This window comes from Meriones unguiculatus, chromosome 1 (assembly GCF_030254825.1).
Source record: "Meriones unguiculatus strain TT.TT164.6M chromosome 1, Bangor_MerUng_6.1, whole genome shotgun sequence".
Lineage (NCBI taxonomy): Eukaryota > Metazoa > Chordata > Mammalia > Rodentia > Muridae > Meriones > Meriones unguiculatus.
Window position 1 is genome coordinate 90,258,071 of NC_083349.1, and position 16,983 is coordinate 90,275,053.

General features: G+C 41.2%; 1 protein-coding gene across 2 annotated transcripts in view; it reads left to right on the forward strand.

The window, feature by feature from the left end:
* Nucleotides 1–2,855: 2,855 nt before the first annotated feature.
* Fshr (follicle stimulating hormone receptor) overlaps nucleotides 2,856–16,983 on the forward strand; it is a 188,216-nt gene continuing 174,088 nt past the window's right edge. The window contains exon 1 of one of the 2 annotated variants that reach the window (XM_060370380.1): nucleotides 2,856–3,065. In XM_060370380.1, coding sequence (XP_060226363.1) covers nucleotides 2,914–3,065 — 152 coding nt within the window. In that variant the 5' untranslated portion in view covers nucleotides 2,856–2,913. The remainder of the gene's footprint in view (nucleotides 3,066–16,983) is intronic. The other variant, XM_060370435.1, reaches the window with a different exon arrangement.

Below are 16,983 nucleotides of genomic sequence, written 5' to 3' on the forward strand. Positions count from 1 at the left end.
TTAAACAATGGAATACTACTCAGCAATTCAAAACAAAGAAACCATAAAATTTGCAGGCAAATGGTAGGAACTAGAAAAGATCATATTGAGTGAGGTAACCAAGGAGCAGGCACACATGGAATATACTCACTTATAAGTGGGTATTAGACATATAAGATAATCATGCTAAAATCTGTACACCTACAAAAGCTAATCAAGAAGGAAGACCCTGGGTAAGATGCTCAATCTTCATTCAGAAAGGCAAACAGGATGGACATCAGAAGAGGGAAAAAACAGGGAACAGGACAAGAACCTACCACAGAGGGCCTCTGAAAGACTCTACCCAACAAGGTATCAAAACATATGCTAAGACTCATAGCCAAACTTTGGGTAGAGTGCAGGGAATCTTATGAAAGAAGAGGGAGACAGAAAGACCTGGAGGGGACCTGAGCTTCACAAGAAAAACAATAGAACCAAAAAATCTGGGCACGGAGGTATTTTGTTTGACTGATACTCCAAACAAGGACCATGCATGGAGATAACCTAGAACCCCTGCACAGATATAGCCCATGTCAGCTCAGTGTCCAAGAGGGAACCCCGGTAACAGGAACAGGGACTGTCTCTGACATGAACTCATGGGCTGGCTCTTTGATCACTTCCACCTGAGGGGAAAGCAGCCTTACCAGTCCACAGAGGAAGACAATGAAGCCAGTCCTGATGAGACCTGATAGACTAGAGTCAGATGGAAGGAGATGAGGACCTCCCCTATTGTTGGATTGGGGGAGGGGCATAGGAGAAGAGAGAGGTAGGGTGGGATTGAGAGGGGATGGGGAGGGGCCTACAGCTGGGATACAAAGTGAATAAACTACAATTAATAAAAATAAAATAAAAATATTTTAAAAAGAAACTGAAACTGAGTCTGAGTTACATCATACACAATATTTAAAATCAAATAAATCAAAGACTAAAAGTTATAGAGGAAAAATTATGAGACGTTTTAGAAAAAAAAATAACTAGGAACCTATTTTTATGATTTGAGACATGCCTAACTACACAGCTGACTCTTTGGAATGTCGAGTCAGTGTAAAATGTCACATAGCCCAAGAAGTACTCATAGAGTTCCTATAAATCCCCAAAGAACAAAAAATTAAATGACAGACTTTTAGTGACAATATTACCATTTAAAAATAAAATAAATGACAAGCACAAAATTCAGATTAACGGCACCTCTGTGCATTAGGTTATAAAGAAATGACAAGAAAAGCTCCATCAACTGGATGCAGTGGACTTTGTGGCTTTCTATGTCTTCAATACGCACTGGTTATTTCCATGCTTAATGTGTTATTTATGTTCTGTGAGTTACTAATACAATGTGACTATAATGTGGCATTAAAATCAAATCTCAATTTTAAAAATATTTCAATTCATTTAAAAATGACTGATTTGGCCATCACTGAGCAAATCTAAAAGTCTAAATAGAGATTGCTGGCCAATGGGATGGATGGGGTGAGGCAGATAGAGTTTATTGTCATTGAAGTTATTCAGACATACTTTAAAGTAAACCCAAGCCTTAACTGACTGAACTGTCTTCTACACCTGAAAGATGATAAATCTTTGGATGCATTATTGAGTGAATTCCTTTAACTGTTCTTCTCGGCCAAAATGTTAATAGTATAGGTCCATATTTATAGTGCCACAACTTCCCATCTCAAAAGTATAGTCCATCAATTGGCAGCCAGAGCACATGCACCCTGCCCACATCTCTTGCCTCTGTTTTCCTTGAAGTGATCTAATCCATTCATTACAAGTCACTTTTCCTTGTCCAGGAAAGGGAAATTAAGAAATGTAAGGTGTGAGTGTGTGTGTGTGTGTGTGTGTGTGTGTGTAAGTAACCATTTTCATGAGATGAAGTTTGCTCTGTGAAAACATAGTATTGAAGGCAGGGTTAGCAAGTAGTAAATTAAGACATGATCTTAGAAACGTGTACACATTTAGTCTTTAGAGACTCTGGGCTGAAAGTAGAAAGTAGAAAGTCCCTTCACTTTTGCCAAATGTTCCTTTCACCCTTTATTACTATGCTTAAAATGACCCTGTAAATCTCTAGGGTGTCACTCACAGGAAATAGCTAAAGTTGAAAATATGAACATGGTACCTTGAGTGCCAGCTGCCAAAAAGGAAGGACAGTGCTCAGAGTCTGAAAGGGAAACAAGAGAACCAGAAAGACTACGCATGCCGGGTGAAAGCTGCAGCGTTTGCGATGTCCCCACCAGAAGCAGCCCAAGCTTGAGGTCACACAAGTGAATTGTCCCCACAGAGAACCCTATTACACGTGCCTGCCACCTTCAAAGACCTAGTTCTAACCTCTCTCCCAGAAGTCTGTCTGGTGCTAGTTTAGATCCTTAATCACAGTAAGGAAGAACATCAATAACTATAGCCCATACGTGTGATTTAGATCAGATGGCCACAGAAAACCAGTGATGCCAAACACTGAAGTTCTGAGGCCCTCATATCAGCACCATAGACATGTGTCATATGCTTATGCTTTGGGGGAAGGGTCAATTATGTCACTGAGGAGAAAAGAGTGGTGGCCAGCAGGGACTTTGTGTAGTAAAATACTATGAAATTCCCCAAATATGCACCCTCGTTCTACTTGCTGTCATTCTTGGTCAAGGATTAGAAAACGCAAGTCATGAAAAATAATAAGGCAGAAGCTTACATTACCTCAGAAATCACTACTGACACACATTAAGTTTACTTGCCTGGAAGTGACAAAAAAAAATAATTAAAAAAAAAAAAGCATCCCTTGGTGGGTCATGTGACTGCCTGTTCTCCAGGCATATCTCTCTTGTCCCGGCAGTGTGTGGAGGAGCCTGCGAAATCTGGAGATTTTCGCTGCCCGAGCAGGAAGAAAAGCAGGTGGATGGATAGATAAGCATGGCCTTGCTTCTGGTCTCCTTGCTGGCAGTCTTGGGCTCGGGATTTGGATGCCATCACTGGCTATGTCATTGCTCTAACAGGGTCTTCCTCTGCCAAGACAGCAAGGTGACCGAGATTCCGTCTGACCTCCCTCGGAATGCCGTGGAACTGTGAGTATCACAGCGGGGACAGCTGTGTGACTGCCATTTGTGCATTGAGTACTATTATTATTTTGTTGTTAGACTGATATCTGCTGGGCTGAAATATTTCTGTCCTGACCAAAGGCTACAATAAAACAAACTCCCCCAGTCAGACACTTTTGTCCTGTGGCTTTCCAAGGAGCTTTGGTGAGAGTTTATATTGGCATTTGTCAAGAAAGGCCAGTGTGGGTGGAAACCTGAATCCAACGGAAAGGGCGAGTAATTTGGAGGACACATTTACTCTATGGGTCCACACTCCCTAGAGAAGCCAGAAAAAGTAAAAGTGAAAGCAAAGTAGAAAACTCAGGAGCCCTACACCTGGAGGCTGGAAGAGCTGCAGATCTCAAGACAAAAGTACTCTGAAAACAGTAGCAGATAGTACTGTGTTCCAGGGTTTTTCTTAACTGCAGAAAAGGAGTTGAGGAGAGGGGAAAGGGTGTGAGGAAAGGAGGAAGAATGGCTGAAAGGGAGAAAGAACACAGGATAACAGACCCAGCAGAGAAGGTGATGCCAACTTTGGATTTTTGCTGAACTATTTAAACAGGAAGTAAACATTTTCCTAGAATTGGGACAGAACTGGGACTTAGCTCATTCTATCTCTTCCGTTTGCAATTTAGAATCTAGTGGTCACACACTAAAGAAATTTCCAAACTCTCACAGAGGGTCGAAAAGGAGCTAGAGCATATGAAACAGAGGGTCAGGCCCGCCCACTCAGCACATTCTTTCCTGAAGCCCCAGATCTTGTCTGTTTGATGGTTCAGGTATTACTTGCCCTGAGAACTGTAAGTGTGACTCAGGTGGCAAACAACCTCAGGTTTTTGATATGACTGTGAATCTGTTTGGGGAAGTAGCACTGTCGGCTGAGCTCTGGAGTCTACAGCGACTCTGCAGAGGCGGTTAGCTTCACAAGAGGGAAAACACTGCCCAGCTCTGTTTTGGCTACTCTGCCCAGATGAGACTGTTCTCTCTGATTATGCTGAAGAATGTGCTGAAGACACTCTGGAGCATGAGGTCTCTTTAAACACAGGGAGGCCAGTGTGCCCTGAACTCCCTCCTGGAACTTATCTGCACCTGAAGCTTTAAGCAGGCAGCCTCACTGAGCCTCAGCTTTCTACTTTGAAAGCAGTTTTACTGCTTGGTTGGGTGACTGTACCATAGATAGAGACTCCTTCCTCTCCATACTGATTTCCCTCTCTCTAGATTTCTACTGCCCCTCGTGGGACCACGTGGGCCAAGCAGTGCTGTTCAAATTTTGAAGCAAATCCCTTATAGTTTTAATTGTTGGGTTGTATTCTACCACCTTTCCAAACTCCCTTCTGTGCCTGGCTGTCTGCTGGCATAGGGTGAACTCAAGTTTCAAACTCGCCAAAGAGGTGAAACTGTGGGTTCAGCCTGGTGTTTCTCATTCACCTTGCAAAGTTCTGGGTTGTGGTGATGACTTCAGTAATGGTCCTGTCAGGTAAGGGTGGGTGGACCAGCTCAGCTTCACTGACTGCAATGGCTTAACCCAACAACCTGGAAAAGCTGCATTGCTCACCTGGAGGAAAACAAGCATGTTTCTGCATGGACATGTTTATCCTGCCTTTCTCTCTAGTTTGTATCAGTTTCATTTTTGCATATGCCACTGACACCAAAGATTACTACCACTCTCTGATATGCTACATATGCTGGTATGAGCAGGAGAAGGTCTCGGTGCACTGACAAGCAAGTGGATTCCATTGTATAAATGGCTCTTGCTGCTGGCTTTATGCTTTGTATGTAGTGCTTCACCAAAAATTCGCAATTTAAGTTCAAGTGTGGCACTGCTGTTGCTTCTCAAAAGCATGGAAAAGCTGGACAGCTTCATCAAAGACCACCCTGCAGCTCTTCCATGACAAAACTAAGAACCAAATTCCAGTCTGCTTCTGTCTCCTCTGCATATTGTGGTCAATGTGTGTCTTCTGACTCCTTTCTGTTTTTCTTATGGGAAAAAAAAATACCAAGATGCTGCTCTTAGAATCTGGACTAGATGCCAGCTATGTGGGTCATTCAATCTCTTTTCAGCTATTCAGCCCAAGTGTGGGAGTTAAAAAGCAGACACAGACAGCAGGTAAATGAATAAAATTTTCCTCAAAAAACTTTTTGTGCACATTGAAATTTAAATTTCATATTATCTTTACAATACAAAATCTTTTGATTTGAACCAATCTAGGTTGTTTGCTGCCCACTCTAGCTGAGAAATGCCCACTCCCATAATTGAGAGCTGTGAGCTGAGAGAATAAATTGAATATAAGTTGCTCAAGTAGGTTCTAAGAGAGAGCGCTAAAGTAGGCAAGAGGGTATGGCGGTGGGGCCACCCAGATGAGGGTCGTCTGTTAACTGATTCTGACTAGTCCACAATGATAGAAGTAGTGTCTCCAATCTTAGAGACATGAGCTTAACCCTGAACTGTGCCAATAACTTCTTAGTCTATCTGTGCTCCTGGCTGTGTGGTAGAAAATACAGTGTGTACCTAACTCAGAGCATTGCTCTGGGGATTAAATGAGACAATGCCAGAAACAAGCTTAGCACTATGTTAATGACGGTGATGTTGGCAAGTATAAAATATTAGACAAAATCTTCTTTCATGCACAGGGTTCTCATGAAGATCAAGTCAATTGAGCGGGATGAAACTGATAGATTTTTATAAATAGTCTATCACCGCCCTGTTGCTTAAGGGTCATCTCATCCCTATAGGCACAATGCTTAACCGTCATACAATGAGGAAAAGATAGATAGATAGATAGATAGATAGATAGATAGATAGATAGATGATAGATAGATAGATGATAGATAGACTCAGCATTTCTGCAGACTGTCATACTTGCCAATGACTTAAGAAGCAAGTTCATTCTGATTATCATAAAAGCAATTGTGATTTTCTGACTTATCCCAGAATCTGCTTCAGCTATAGGCAGCCAACAAATCTAGAAAGGTCTATGATCATCTTTCACTCTTACTGGAGTTGAAATTCCTGGGAAGGAAAAAGTAAACACTTACTCCAGGTCCAAAATATTAAACCTAGAAGATGCTATAGATACAATCATTTCATTTCTTCGGTACAGTCAGGTGGCTATAATAGTTAAGGGAGCCCTCTGCTATCATTCCTGGCTGAGGGGATGCTGAGCTGGGCATCGGGCTGCCTGTATTGAACTCTCTCCTCACAGTAAGTTCATAACTGGTTGCAATCTTATTTGACCAGCATTTACTTCTAATTCTGTGGTTATCTTTTAAAGTTTTTATTCTCTTTCTTGGCATTACATTCTTTATATAGTTGCTTGGCTTAGCTCATTAGGAACAGTTTTTTTCTGGCTTGCTTAGCTCTGAGAAATATTTCAGTCTTCTGTGCAAAGAGGGGTAGATGCTCTTGCCGTGCCCACAAGAGGTATGTTGAGCATTTTTCCCTCTAGGAGCATGCTTGAGGGTTAAGATCCCATAAAAGGTATGTTGGAGAAAGCTGGTCTATTCACCTGCCCCTGCCAGAAAGAATTCCTTCTTATGTGTGAACCATAAGCAGGACTCCTGGCTCCTGACTCAGCACTAATAGAAATGAGCCCTTGGGTAGCTTTTCATTGTTTTGTGCCAGAAAAGTAGCAATTTAAGGATGTCTGTTCTTATAAACAAGGTTCTTCTAATATGTAGAAAAACAGCTGTTATCTTTTACCACTGTGTAAGTTCCAAACTAGTCTTACTATTTTACAAACTATCTTTCTACCTCTCATAGCAAGCAGTCTCTTCCATTGCCTTGCTTTTATCCTCTGACAGAAAGAATCTCTCTCAAAGCCTTGCTTTTCTCTTTCCTCATTTATCTGCTTCTAATTAATATTTCTTCTTTCTCCAAAGCAGCCTGTTCATTGTCATTTCATTTTCTCTGCAAAATGCCACTGTCATCATGCTCAAATAATTCAGTAGCTCAATAGCTTCTCTTGCTGGCTTTTACCTCCTCACCCTCTGGTAGAGGAGGCGACTCCTGCTGTGCGGTTTCTCTCAAACCAAATCTTTACTTCTTTGTCATTATATTGACTCTGGCTTCAACTGCCCTCAGTTTCTTCTTGGCTTCTAGCTGTGAACACTAGTTAAGATGATCATACTTGAAGTTTGTGTCTTTCATGAAGTCATCTGCAGTTGCTCAGTCTTTATTTGGTCTTGCCTTCATCTGAACCCGGGTGCAGCTCATTTCACACTTAATCTTGCTTTGTGTTTAATTTTTCATGTGTGTCTTATTTCTCCAACTGCAGTGAAAATTTCCCTTGTGCGCCTGGTTCAATGCAATGTACATTCTGGGTCTTCAATTATGTGTTGAACAAATGATTTAATAAATCAGGCAGAATTACATCTGTTTATTTGCTCTGCTCCTTGGTATTGAAGAAAAGATTTCTATAAAAGATGATTATTGCTCTCTCCTGCAGTGAACTACGATAGCATTTGATGGTGTTCTTGTTTTCCTTGCTTTTTTATATGTGTTTGTTTTAAGAAAATGCCTGTATATCACTGTGGAATCCGTTAACTTATTCAGAAAGAGCAATTCAAGTCACCTAAGTTAAAAGTTGAATTTTCTGTATACTAGATATGTCATTCAATTCTTTTGACTTAGCAGTGTCTGCCTATGAATATTAAAAAGATCGATGAAATTGCATAAACAAAATCACTTTAAACCAGACAGGAATGTTCAAAGAAAAAAATATTTTTCCAAATAGGACCAGATTGCCAATCTGGAATATTATTTATTAGGGATTCTTTAATTGTAGCTCTGACGGATAATCACAAAACCAAGCACTCTGCAGATTGCCCTAGGTACGCAGAGCAGATGCAGACTTGCCCACTCTTGCCTTGTTTAGATGCTCCTTTGGAAGTAAAAAACTGTTCTGTGCACATGCTAATGAACGCATAATCCTTTCTCCTAACAAAAACCCCTGTACCTACTTTGGAAAAAAAAATGTCTCTAGCCAATGTTTGGAATTTAATTGGGCTGCCAGAGAGGATTGTATTCCCTACAGAGAAATCAGGGAGAAATGACTAAAGAAATAGCTATAGAATACAGTTCCTTGAACAAGTAAAAATTACATTCCAAGGGGAAAAAAATCTTTTAAAGCGGAGGATGAACTCTACCCTGAGAATTGGCTAAGAGCTGTAATTTACAGAGTCATTATCAGCAATTGAAAAGCAGGGGTTTGATAGCACAGAACTTCACTTCCTTCATTCCACCTGAGGGTAAAATCCCACTACTTTACCTAGAGGTGCCTGCTGTCCTTCCTCAACCAAGTCTTCCACTGAGGAAGCTACATTTTAGAAAAAAATAAATAAATAAATAAAAGACATATGCCAGAAGATGAGAAATTCATTTAACTTTTGATTATCTTTTCCAAACCACTTAATTGGGTTATCCAGTCACTACAGTTGATAGGATAGCTGTATTTTTCTTTTGGCTGTTAGATTTAGACTCTCCAATTTAGTTTTATTTAGACTAGATTGTAGCTTATATATGTCCACAAGGTCAACTAGGAAAGAAAGTAATTATTTTTAATTGCCTAGGATCTGATTATAATGAGATGTGGATGTTTGTTTCTGATCTGACCTCTCCCTGAAATACCTGAAAGCTTGCTTTCTGGTTCTGACCTGGACATGCCATCACCTTGTTCTTTCATATGGAATATGCCACTGACCTAAAACTCTTCAAGGAATATACAAAAGATATATATTTAAATAAAGCAACCTAAGCCCTTGCTATAGACTTGAGCTCAATTATTTTTAGTCTTGTGGGTGGTTTGAGTTCTTTCTCTCTCATCTGTTCTCTCAAACCTTTTTCATCAAACAGCAACATAGAGCCCTCACGTGGAGTAGTTTCATCAATTGTAGGAAATGTACATCTTCATAATGCTACACTTGATGAAAACCTCCACAAAATAGAGGCCCCATGAGCTCAATTAAGCTTCAATAAAATAGAAGAATCAACTGATTGATGATACCATGGAGAAAATTCTTAAGTAGAATTCTGGAAGACTGAAGTAGAATAATTTTGAGTTTCCTTTTATTCTGAAATGCTTTCATTTCACAGATACCATCCAGACAAACTTGGTAATGGGATTTTCTTAGGCCTCAGATCCTAACAGCTGAGTGATAATCTTAGTTGTTGGACTCAGTAGGTGAGGATTCCCTTGGGCGTAACAGACAGTCTTGTTATGTGAAAAGCAATATGGAGAATCCCCCCATGGACACCTAGATTGTTGTTATAGATTGACAGGGATTTTTAATAAGAATTTGCTAAGAATCTCACAGTTCTCCCAGTGGCTTTGTACCTAAATAAACAAAACTGAGAGGTTGCTGAGCGTGGCATTTTTCTAATACCCTCTTGGAGTAAGACAGCAGTAGGAAGGAGAGGCTGCAGCCACAGAAGGGTCAGGGTCTGGAATTCCAACTCTCAGGAGCAACTTGCACTATTCTGTCACCTCTATGGAAGTATATGAGATTCAGCTTCCAAAGAGAGGACTGCATCCCTAGAAGACAGTGTGCTTAAAGTACTGTGCTTTCTCTTGCCTCACAGTCAGTCTGATGGTATTCTTGAATCCCTCTGTCCGCTCTTCTCTCAGACCCCTGTTCTGAGCTCTTGCACCAACTTGTGTACCCTCTGTGATTCACCTTTCAGATTCAAGACAAAATGTCAGACACATTTTGGCATTAAGTCAACATTTCTGTGTTGTCTTTCTTTCTGACCTCAGCTCTGTAAGGTACACACTATTTTCTCTTCCCTAGCTCTCAGCTATATCTATTTCCCTACCCAAACACAATTATTTTTGTTCATCTAAATATACTCTCCCAGTCCGATATTATTCAATTTTGACACCACAGGAAGGAGGCTTTCTTTTCCACGGTGTGTTATTTTAACTGCAAATACTTAGTAATTATATATGTGGAAGACGCTTGGGAAAACAATCACAAGAAGAGGCAATGTGCTTTTCCCGTGAAGTCGAAAAAAAAGGCAGCAAGTTTCCTCATTCCAATTCACAATAACCAACCCCGCCCCAGAATAATCTCCATGAGAAGCATTAATTTGATCATTTATTGCATATTGCTTGTATTAAGCAAAATGACATATCCTGAGAACTGGAAGAAAAGGATGCTAGTAAGCCTTGGTGAGCTAGTAAGGCTGTTGCCTAACACTAAAAGAAAGCTAGGTAAGAGAGGCATCAGCCTCTCTATCTACATCTTTCTCACCGACCACCATTTCAGGAGCTTTCTAGGGCTAGTTCTCAAATGCCCACTGTTTGAAAGGCTGGCCACTGTTTCCTATTTAGAAGGAGAACTTAGGCAATAAATAAATAAATATAATAATAAATGAGCACCAGCAAATTAATGGTTGGACTTACCCGGCACATTTTTAGATAATTATGCTTAACTTTAAGTTTTCAAATTATGAAAATCACAGGATTGGATTCTCTGAGATTGGATGAGAGACACACAAAACTTGGAAGGAGCATCAAGGTAGAAAGAGTGGGCTGCTGTATTTCATATTTTTCTCCAAAGCTACCGTGTTCCTAATTCTATCATGTGTCTGGTGGATAAACTTTGCTTGTCAGTGGACTAGGTATGCCATACTGCCCTGCTGTGACCACCACTACCACCACCACCACCACCACAGCATATATGTGAATTCTCTTTAGAGCTGGAAATGGCACTGAACTTGCCTCAGAAAGTCCATGATCTTCCTAAAGCATTACACCTTTAAAATATAAAGGGATACTAGCAGAGAATCACGGAGTATCCTGAAGGAAATTCCCTTTCTTTTCAGTTTTAAATTATTTTGTATTGCTGTATTAGCTTTGGACTAGAAAAGCAAATTAAATACAAAACAAAACAATCACTTTCCAACTTCAGCCCATTGCATGAGCCATAGCCACAGCCAACTCAAAGCTGTTGCTCCTTCCATATACCTGCTAATGCAGGTTTCTGATCAGAACAAGAAAATATTTGCAGGTAAAAAGTGAGGCATTTCTCTACATCGATAGATTTGGAAAGGGAGAAAAACGTGCAACAAGAAATAGTCGTTTAAGTTATAACACTGAGATACTAACAAAAAGTATCCGAGTACTGTGACGGACAGCTGAGAGGTCATCTGGAACCCTGCCTGCAGTAGCCAAGCAGCTTATCATGCCCCTGAGCATGAGAAGCAGCCGCGTCTCTTCAAGAAGAACACACAGTCTTAGAAAGGCATCTCATTCCCCCAAACACTAGAGACAAGTGGAAGAAGAACAAACAGTTCTGATAGCCAGATAGAAAGCCTACAGAGCAACTCTTGGGAGCAGCTCTTTTGGGGGTGATTCTGGAGAGAGAAGAACAACAGTGGTGGAAATTGTAATAATCTCAGCAGAAGACCCAGCTGGGTCATTAAGTTGAGGGAACATCAAATCCTGGATCTGGACTCAGGCAGGTCAGGTTCCCTGGAGAAAATTTTTCTGACTCTTGCAGGAGGATGAAATACTTGTCAGCATTCTAGTACTCTGATGGATGAGTCGGGCCTCTGGGAGGGGTAACTTAGCATTTGCATTTATAACTGCTACCTAATACCTATAAATCCACAGACTATTTATGCTCTCTAAAGAATATATCTTCAGCACTTGCACTACTGGCCTATGGTCCTAAGTCCAGCTACTTGGAAGGCTGACGCAGGATCACCAGCTTGGGTAACTTAGTGAGATTTTTTTCTTAATCTAAGGAATCAGGTAAAACAGCTCAATGCTGAGTGCTTGCATAGTATTTAGGAGTCTCTGGTTTAACCCTCAGTACTAAACACACACACACACACACACACACACACACACACACGATGGTGATGCAAGAATAAATAAATCTTTGGTGTTTTGCAAATCTGTGTAAGGTCTCTTGCCTAACATCTCTCAATTGTGTGTCTAGTTATCTTTATTTTTCTGGTGGGCAGGAATCTGAAGTATGATCTCACTATGTAGGCTGGTCTAGGACTTACTATATAGAACAAGCTGGCCTCATACTAACAGAGCCCTGCCTGCCTCTGCCCCCAGAATGCAGGGAATTAAAGATGTGTGCCACCTTAATCTTAAACCAACTCTGCCAATCTTCATCCAACTCGCCCTATGTTCACCTCTTCCCAGAGCTGTCGTGCTCTAGAATATGGGGGGCTATGCACTGCGAATCACATGGCTTTAGGATATCATTGAGCTGAGTCAGCCACATCAGTACTTCTCAGCCTCAAAACAAGGGGAGTCGTTCGAGTTTCAGATGATTATGCAACCTTGAGGTTCCACACTGCTGGTCAGCCCCCAGGAGACGTCACCACAGCGGTGGTCCCAGCATCTTGTTCACCAGCTTTACAATCCTATATTTTGTTGCTCTTCTTCCTAAAACCTGGTAATTTGATACTTGTTACCAGCTTTTTGGTGGGGTTTTGTGGGGAGACAAATACTGTCACCCACCCAGGAATCCCCATGCATTATTCAGTTGGCTCAATCTGGCTCTATCTTCATGTTTCCACTGAAAATCCTTCCTGTCGCAAAGCTGATAAATTTCTCTTTATTCTCAGTACCTTTTAATGCTGCAGTTAAATTATTTTTCAAGTAGAAATGCAAGGTCAAGTAGCAGAGGATTGCCTTCAGACTCAAATAACAGATGTGAAGACTGCCTCTCTGCCCACATGTTACAAAGCCTGGGAGCCAACATTGATCAGAGCGCTGTATTCCTTTGAGCCCAGACCTTATTGACTCTATGATAGAGTTTCCCTTACAACTTAGGTCAAACCTTAATCTTCTCTGCCAAGTTCCTTCCTGCTGTGCAGTTGTAGATGCTGGAACTCCCATTCTTTATTCTGGTCCTTCTCTGCCATGATCTGCAGTCTCTGTGGTGAACTCATCCAATGTTACATATACATACATTCAGAATGGTTGTGCCATGCTCTGATGCTTCCTGGAGCCCCGGGCATGGAAATCCCAACTAAAGCCCGGACACCCTCACTTGAATCTCTCCTTGTAGTCTCAAAATCAACAAGTAGACAGTAGCGCACTTCCCCTCCTTCACCCAAGGCCATCACAGTCTCTCCTCTCTCAGTGTCACCAAATCCAGTACCCTGAATCACCCCATCACCTGGTTCTGGGGATTTAGTCCCTGAAGCATGGTTCTAAGGACTCCACTTCTCCATATCATCACCACCATCATAGCTCTAGCTATTATCTCTTTTATCCAGGCTACAGAAAAACCTCGCACGACTCCCCATTTTCTGGTTTCAGGTAAAGCCATACTCCATCCTCAGCGCGGCTGAGGTTTTCCAAACAGTGCAGCAGAAGAGCCATCTAGAATTTCCTTTGGAGTGAAATTTATTCAGCCCACATTTCATGACATCTGACTATGACTGGAGCTCTAACAGAAGGAGGAACAAAAAATTCTTTCTCTCACAGAGATCGCCTTTACCACGAGTACAAAGTCACCCTGGCCTGACTCTGCCTCTTCAGTAGCACAGTGCCCGTCAGGCTCTGCTTTTTCATCACCACCACATTCCAGGCACTCTACACCCACTTTGAGTTCAAGCTTTTACGCCTCAGCTCTTTCCCTTCCTTTTCTCTCTGCCAAGAATGCTTTTCCTGATCCTCTTGACAATTTCTCACCTTCCTACTCTACATAAAGACCAACCCCTAAATCTCAACTTTCCTGATGCTGTGAGCCCCCAGTGCCTCACATTGTAGTAACACAAACCATAAAATTATTTCAGTGCTATTTTACAACTGTAATTTTCTTACTGCTATGAATCTTGTAAATATCTGATATTCAGGATATCTGATATGTGAACCTCATGAAAGGGTCATTCTATATCCCAAAGAGGTCACGGTCCACAGATTGAGAACCACTGCCCTAAAGGGTCTTTCTTGACCATTTCACCACAGTTGCACCTCACACTACTTTAGCCTGTGATCCTCACTTCTATTTTTTTTCATAAACTCACTGTAATTTATTTTTTTTACTAATTCTCTTTTTTATTTTTTATTTTATTTTTTATTAATTATACTTTATTCACTTTTTATCCCTCCATAAACCCCTCCCTCCTCTCCTCCTAATCCCATCTTCCCTCCCTTTCTCCATGCATGTCCCTCCCAAGTCCGCTGATAGGGGAGGTCTTCCTCTCCTTCCTTCTGATCCTAGTCTATCAGACCTCATCAGGAGTGACTGCACTGTCATCTTCTGTGGCCTGGCAAGGCTGTTTCCCCCTCAGGGGGAGGTGATCAAAGAGCAGGCCAATCAGTTCCTGTCAGAGGCAGTCCCTGTTCCCATTACTATGGAACCCACTTGGACACTGACTGCCATGGGCTACACCTGCGCAGGGGTTCTAGGTTATCTCTATGCATAGTCCTTGGTTGGAGTATGAGTCTCTGGGAAGACCCCTGTGTTCAAATTTTCTGGTTCTGTTGCTCTCCTTGAGGAGTTCCTGTCCTCTCCAGATCTTACTATTTCTCACTTCTTTCATAAGATTCCATGCACTCTTCCCAACAGTTAGCCATAAGTCTGAGCACCTTATCTCCCATTGGTCCTGCCACTAGAAACTAGAACTGAACTTACAGTATGACAAGAATTTCTACCATGTGTGATAGTCCCTGTCATAGCACAGTAAGATAATATGTTCATTAATTAAATGAATAAGTCAAAGGCATCTTCAAGCAAAGAACCACACAAGATCAAATGCAATCAATATCTGCTGAGTCCCACTGAGTAGCTAAGCTGCATACCCATAACAGTGTTTTTCCAAAACAGTGTCTTGCACCATATTATCATTCTCCCCAATTTGGAAGGGAGGAAAAAGAAATCAAACAACTAGCCCAAAGACCTCCCACATGCTGGTGCTGCGAACAAAACTGACATCCTGGATACAACAGATTTCAGAACACCTTTTTACTAAGCATTAAACAAGTACAAATGACCTACCTCTCTTCTGAACTCAAAAAGGCAAAATCTGAACACTTTGAGTACTTCAAGGATAGAGTTACTTATATTCAAAATATGAATTTTGGCCTGTTCCTGGCATTCAGTAATCTCTCTGAATGTTAGCGCTGCACTTTTTTGCTGAGCCCCCACTATACCCAGCCATTATGGATACTCAATCACAGTGCAGTAAAAACAGGAAAAGTCAAATCTTCATTCAGTGGGATCATGAATGAGCAGAAGGAAGAACGGCAAATGTCCTAGACATATCCAGCAATAAACTGCAAAAATAATCACTAATTGTTTAATGTTAAAGAGCTGTTTGAGCAGTGTGTGTATAACCATGAAGGGTACAATTGGCAATTTTCCCTTGGCTTTTATACCTTTGTTATGAATGCAGATCCCAGAAGGATGAACTCTCGGCAGGTGGAACAGCTAATCATCTTCAGGCATGGAGACTCCTGCTGGAAGCCAACACAAGATAAAGGAGAAGGATTGAAGGAGACTCAGGGTCACTGGAACTGCTCTGTAAATGATCTGCATTTGCTTAAATGAAACACAAAACTCCAGTATTTAGGAGAAAATTATATGACCTCTCTACCTTCTTCCTAAGACTTATTTCATATTTGGGGATTCATCTATGTTTTCTCATTGGGTTGAAGTAAGGCTCAGGGTAATTGGATAAGCTCATTGATCCCTATGCCATCACAATTTAAGCATCATCAAGATCAGTTGCCCCCAAGATATCATCTCCATGATTTGTCATAACAGTATTGTTAGTAAATCTTTGAACCTTAAAGGTTCCCAAAATTTCCAAGACTCTGTGATTGAAATATGAAACTTTTCCAAATCCCACCATTTACCTGCAAATTTCATGATTTCCTTGTTTTTTTTTATTGCTGAGTAGTATTCCATTGTGTAGATGCACCACAATTTCTGTATCCATTCCTCCACTGAGAGGCATCTGGGCTGTTTCCAGATTCTGGATATTACAAATAAGGCTGCTACAAGCATGGTTGAGAAAATGTCCTTATTGTGTACTTGAGCCTCTTTTGGGTATATGCCTAGGAGTGGTATAACTGGATCTTGAGAAAGCACTATTCCTAGTTGTCTGAGAAAGCACCAGATTGCTTTCCAGAGTGGTTGTACAAGTTTACATTCCCACCAGTAGTGGAGGAGGGTTCCCCTTTCTCCACAACCTCTCCAGCATGTGTTGTCACTTGAGTTTTTTATCTTAGCCATTCTGATGGATGTATGGTGAAATTTCAGGGTCGTTTGCATTTCCCTTATGACTAAGGACATTGAACATTTCTTTAAGTATTTCTCTGCCATTCGATATTCCTCTATTGCGAGTTCTCTGTTTATCTCTGTACTCCATTTTTTAATTGGGTTACTTGATTTGTTGCTGTTTAACTTCTTGAGTTCATCCTGAGTGAGTTATCCCAGACGCAGAAAGACACACATGTTACACACTCACTCATATAGACATATAATATAATAAAATCTGCACACCTAAAGAAACTAATCAAGAGGGAGGACTCTTGCTAAAATACTCAATTCCTGTCCAGAAAGGCAAAGAGGATGGACATCAGAAGAAGGAGAAAAGAGGGAACAAGTCAGGAGCCTGACACAGAGGACCTCTGAAAGGCTCTGCCCTGCAGATTATCAAAGCAGATCCTGAGACTTAAGGGCAACCTTTGGGCAGAATGCAGGGAATCTTAGGAAAGAAGTGGGAAACAGTAATATCAAGAGGACAGGAACTCCACAAGGAGAGCAATAGAACCAAAAAATCTGAGCACAGGGGTCTTTCCTGAGACTGCTATTCCAATCAAAGACTATGCATGGAGATAACCTAAGACCCCTGCACAGATGTAGCCTATGACAGTTCAGTATCCAAGTGGGTTCCATTGTAATAGGAACAGGGACTGTCTCTGACATG